At 40.6% G+C, this 5,335-nt stretch overlaps 1 protein-coding gene across 1 annotated transcript in view; it reads left to right on the top strand.

The window, feature by feature from the left end:
* Nucleotides 1-5,335, top strand: part of cdh23 (cadherin-related 23) — a gene marked incomplete at its 5' end in the record, with an annotated part of 152,643 nt that overhangs the window by 2,050 nt on the left and 145,258 nt on the right. Inside the window, 2 exon segments of the mRNA XM_014005461.1 lie at nucleotides 3,608-3,757; nucleotides 3,936-4,094. Coding sequence (XP_013860915.1) covers nucleotides 3,608-3,757; nucleotides 3,936-4,094 — 309 coding nt within the window.

Below are 5,335 nucleotides of genomic sequence, written 5' to 3'. Positions count from 1 at the left end.
ATCAAAAAGACTTTTTGGCTGAAATAAGATTTTAAAACTTGGTTAGGTGGACATTTTTTGCAGTGTAAACATATGGCAAGCCAGGAGTGACACAAAACACATGAACTGCTAGCCTCTGCTTCTTCCTGATGAGACTATGTAACGTCATGGGAAAAACCAGCCCCGTGCCCTACGAATCAATATTCCAAAATTTWAATGAAATTGATCCAAGATTGATTTAATCAACCTTTTTACTCAGCCCTGGTGATAAAGGAGCTCAGCCAAGAGCCAAAACTGTCAATTTACGGTTCAATCCTCACAAGATGTGGCTCATGGCTGAAAGAAAGAGATCTTAAATACCAACAGCTGAAATGAGCTTCCTTCACAGAATCAGCCTCAGAAATAAGATCAGCAGAAATCAGCGGAGATGGTTCAGACATGTGATGACGGTACCATCTGGATGCCTTTCTGTGCAGGYTTTCAGAGTCCATCCAATCAGAAAGAGACACCAAGAGAAGATCCAGATCTTTGTGGGAGGAGCTGTTGCCTGCATGACCTGACCGTGGATAGATGTGCAGAATAACACAAACTCCCGGCTACCACTTCCATTTGACCCATTTATCAGCCTAATCTAGGTACACATGGGCATGAACTCTAACAACACAACGTATACAGAAGTCGTTCAGTCCTCCGACTTTCCGTCTGCCCCTCTCACTTCTGCACACGCTCGCTCACACGGGCGCGTTGGGCTCGACTACAATTTAATTTGCTCTGGAAGAGATGGGATAGAGCATCAAATTATTCCTAACGAGGAAAATCAATCACCTCGGGTGCAGATAAGCCGAAAGCTAGTCAASTCTGATTGATTCAGGCACAGCAGCTGCCACGCTGGAATTTGACAGATAACTGCGAGTCAGGTGGACGGAGAAGAAAACGGTGAGGAGAAAAGAGAGACAGAAAGAAGAGAAGAAAAGAAAAGGTGGACCTGGAGAACACGACTGAATAGAAAGTTGTCTTCAGTGAAACAAAGTTTGAAGTTTAAAAAATTGCGATGGACAGGAGAGAGTGTAGAAATATTTCTGTTTCGTACTGTTTATTCATTTTTTTTTAGGATTTTATTTCAGTCGGACAAACAATTAAAACAATTCAAATAATAATAACGTGTCAAAAACACACAACACAACATGGTCAAATGAAAAGGAGCAGAAAGAAGAAAAAAATCTTGTAACATCTTCCCCCATTTAAAAAATATATATGTACAAAACGTACAATACGCAGAAATTTAAATTCAGCTTAATTCACAGTATACCCCCTCGAGTCAGTTTTTTACCACCCGCAGCTTTTCTGRGTTGCGCCACCAGGGGTCTCTGGTTCGGGGGTCTGAGGTTAACATGAGGGATCAGGATTAATGGTTAATTTTAGGTACCAGGGTCAGGGACAGGATGYATACAGTGAATAAAGGTAATTTCAGGCTTTGGGACGGTAGTTTCTGTGCATTTCCTACACTTTCTGAAATTATGACAACAGATTCCRCCCCATCTCATCAAAAACTGACTTAAGGGGCCTACCCGACGCRTCAAARTCTGATGCAGAAGGAACCTTGGAAAGCGTCAATATGTGACGACTTGGGAGTGAGAATGGGTTGATTTTRGAGAAGTTGTTTAACTCGGTTCAAACAGAGAAGAGTAGAAGTGCCGACCAGCACTCTGTACATGTGGAGGATTTTCTGAGGTGTTCTGACATACTGTTCACACAAACTGATGTAGTCTCACTTTTTCACGTGTGAGGAATTACAAATGTGWAACTTCTCAATGAGTCACATAGTAGCAGCACCTTTTTTCCTCTCCTCCTGCTCAGCGAGCTTCTTTGAAACTTTATTTTTTTGCCTGCCAGAACTTGTCATTGAACTTTGTGGCAGTTGTGTCTGACAGGATGCTTTTATTGGGGGCTTCTAAAGGCAGAACCAAATGGACGGGCAATTACGTTTATGGGCAGTTTGAGGTGACATCCCTGCATATTGGATGGTCTTTTAAATAGGAGTCATCAGCTACAATGGTTCTTCCAGAGATGAAAACAAAAACAAGGGGGCAATTTCAACTGTCAGCATAATGCCAATCGACCACTCCACTCGTCTTCCTCCGTTCTCCACAGTGACTACGTGATTGGCTGCCCCACAGCTTTATATATCAAACACTAAAGTGCTCTGGTGATGTTTTTTTTTTTTACCTCAAGGCACCCACAGCTAAAAGCAGTGATGTCACACCCTAAATTGGTTTAGATTTCCCCCTGATGCTTTTACTGTTAGTTTTTTTWAAAGAAAGATGTTTTTGTTGTTGTCCTTTGTTTCAGCTAACCACTAATCAAACAATACTAAGCGTATTACATACCACAACCCAGTAGTTTATGACATGCTTATTCTTAAACATACTTCCGTGATCATATAATCACAAACATTGTCTTGGCAACTTGTACTGTGGTGTGCTGGAACAGAAATGCTAAATTATGTATCTGTATTGAGGCAGATAGTCATGGTTGTCATCGTGTATCACTTCAGGCCCTCTTTTTTTGTCTGGTAAATCACACAATATGATTAAAGTACATGGTTTTAACAGTCTTCACCAGCTTTGTGATCATTCAGTCGGACTTGGTTTCTGCAGCTCCGTGGGCAGTGTGCAGGGATTTATTCTGCCGAATTTACTGCAGAGTACACGCTGGACATGGAGAAGAGATGAATGTGGAGTTTTGGACAATAATTATTACATTTTGTTTTCACTGGTTACTCTTGTCGTGTGTTGTTGGTTTTATTACTAATCCAAAGACCTACCACGTACAGCTACAACTATGGGATCCTCTAATGTCGTCGTTTGTGGAGGTCACATGTTTAAGTGACAAACCATCGGCTGATTGTTGCACACTGACAGTGTCCTACTTAAACGGGTGCTTATGATTGTTTGTTCCAAAAATTTGATTTGATCTAAAAAAGGAATCTCTTAAGTGTTAGGACAACCAATGAGTACCATCTCAGATGTGCTATCACTTATTTGAGCAGCATTTTACCTCTTTATTACAATTTATGATTGATCATCATTACTTGCAGRTATATAAATCAGTGTATCATCTGCGTAACAGTGAAATAAAATATTGCACTAAAAGGGGCAATATCATGTAAAATCAATTTTTTTTGAGTTTTATATGCTTTGTCTCCAAGCCGAACTTCCTCATCACAGAGCACACACACCCAMCCAGCCCTGTGCTGAAATGGGCGGGACAGAAGCGGAAGGAGGTTCTTAAAGAGACAGAGGCCAATTTCAAGGCGTTTAGAAACAGATATGACTAGAAGTCAAGTTTAATTCTATTTAAACATATAAATAAACAACATTTTAATAACTGAAGGTGACATAGTTATTTTACTATGGTATAGAAGGTAAATATATGCCTGAGAAACCCATAATATTGCCCCTTTAAAATTTGATCCACTGGCAGGATGATCAATGTGAATAAAATTGACCCTAAGATGAATCCTTGAGGAACTCCACAACCATAAATTTAGCACTTACTTGAACCACAGCGTGGATTTATGTGTTCAGAATATGACCTTATTTTAAAGACTTCTTTTTTTTCTTGGTAGGGGGTGAACAGTATGTTCCAGGTGTTTCTGACAGGAAACAATTCGGAATACTTCACKATCTCACCAACAGCAGTGCAAGGCCGAGCTGACATCCGAGTCAGGGTTGCCATGCCTCTCGACTATGAAACCATCCGCAGCTTCAGCTTTTCGGTGAGTCTCAAACACCTTTCACTGTGCCTGTGTTTACCTTTTTAGGGACTGAATTGGTGGTAATGACCACYTGAACCAGAACCTGTGGGTATCCTGGTGTAATTAAAGACTAGAGACAATTACCTTCAAGATAGTTTTTATCTGAGAATTTAAGAATTCCTGTTATTATTYTTTTCAGCTCTTTGCCAATGAGTCCATGTCAGACCATGTAGGTTTTGCCAGAGTCTTTATTGACCTGATCAATGAGAACGATAACCGTCCCATCTTCAGCAAACCTCTGTACAACGTCAGCATTCCTGAGAACACACCTCCTGGTACGCCTCTGCTGCAGGTCCTGGTGAGTATCTTTGTCTTTACAAACCTGAGAACCAAAGAAATGTCTGAGAAGCAAATCATTATAAAATCCACTTGATAAGACTCGGACTCTTCAAGTCGTTTTATTGGGAGTGAAGCACCTGTTTTGGCTGGCACTTGTGACCCTGTTCTCTTGAGACTTCACCTTATGAGGAGAATATTTATGGTGACTTGGATCAATAACAAAAAAAACACCAATATTTCTTTCTTGCCCACCTGGAGCACGGGGTCATGGTTAACCTACAGACTTACAGTGGAAGTCATTTTAAAACGGTGTGGTTGTTTCTTCCTGCAGGTGCAGCACATTGTTTGGGTTAGATAAAGGATTTCAATTATTAGCCTGAAATTGCTGCTTATAGCCTGAGTTGAAAGTTTCATGTTCTACAAAAGAGGAGCTTATTATTGTATTACAAAAAAAATGTTTCAAATTAAATTTCTATTGTTCAATTACTTGAATTTTCACTGCTGTTTCAAGTGTCAAACACTTAAATAAATAGTTGCATTATTTCTTTCCTGCAGGGCTGGTAGCCTTGGTTTAGCCGCTCACAGTTCAAGTATTCTCGAAGGCACTTCACCGTGAGTCCCAGGATCCAGCYGGGCTCATCCTGAGCTCCTATTCAGACCAGCAGCCGCTCTTTTAACCATATCGGAAAAAATCTCTGAGCGTCTCCCCGCAACTCTGCATTATTATTCATTACCAGTCACTCCTGTGACAATCCACAATCCACTAGACACAAGTGCCAAAAAGCACAGTGTGAAAATCAATAGTGTTTATAGACTGGGTGCTCATGAAATGGAGATTGCGGAGCCTAATACCTGATAAATCTAACTGATGTTTGCCCTATACTAAAGCGTGTGGCCTGCCTTTGAATCCTGATTGCTGGCAGTGGAGCATGAATGGGTTGTAAACAGAACAACATGTGATGGCTCTCCTTTGATATCTCTATACTGGCATGAGTTCATCAAATGTGCAACACAGCTTCTACCAGAATATAGAACATAAGGAAACACAATTCTTTTACCAAAACTTGATCAAAACTCCTGGTTTGATTCAACTTGATGAATGAAATACAAACAAGGTTGAGTTTGAGTTAGTGTGATGCAAATCAGCACAAAACCCATTTAACAGACAGTTTCAACATACAGTATTTTAGAGTCACCAGTGATGGATGGATAGATGGATGGATGGATGGATGGATGGATGGATGGATGGATGGATGGATG

Source organism: Austrofundulus limnaeus, unplaced genomic scaffold (assembly GCF_001266775.1).
Source record: "Austrofundulus limnaeus strain Quisiro unplaced genomic scaffold, Austrofundulus_limnaeus-1.0 Scaffold30, whole genome shotgun sequence".
NCBI lineage: Eukaryota > Metazoa > Chordata > Actinopteri > Cyprinodontiformes > Rivulidae > Austrofundulus > Austrofundulus limnaeus.
Note: the sequence above shows the minus strand (reverse complement) of the source record. Positions and strands in the feature narration are given on the sequence as shown.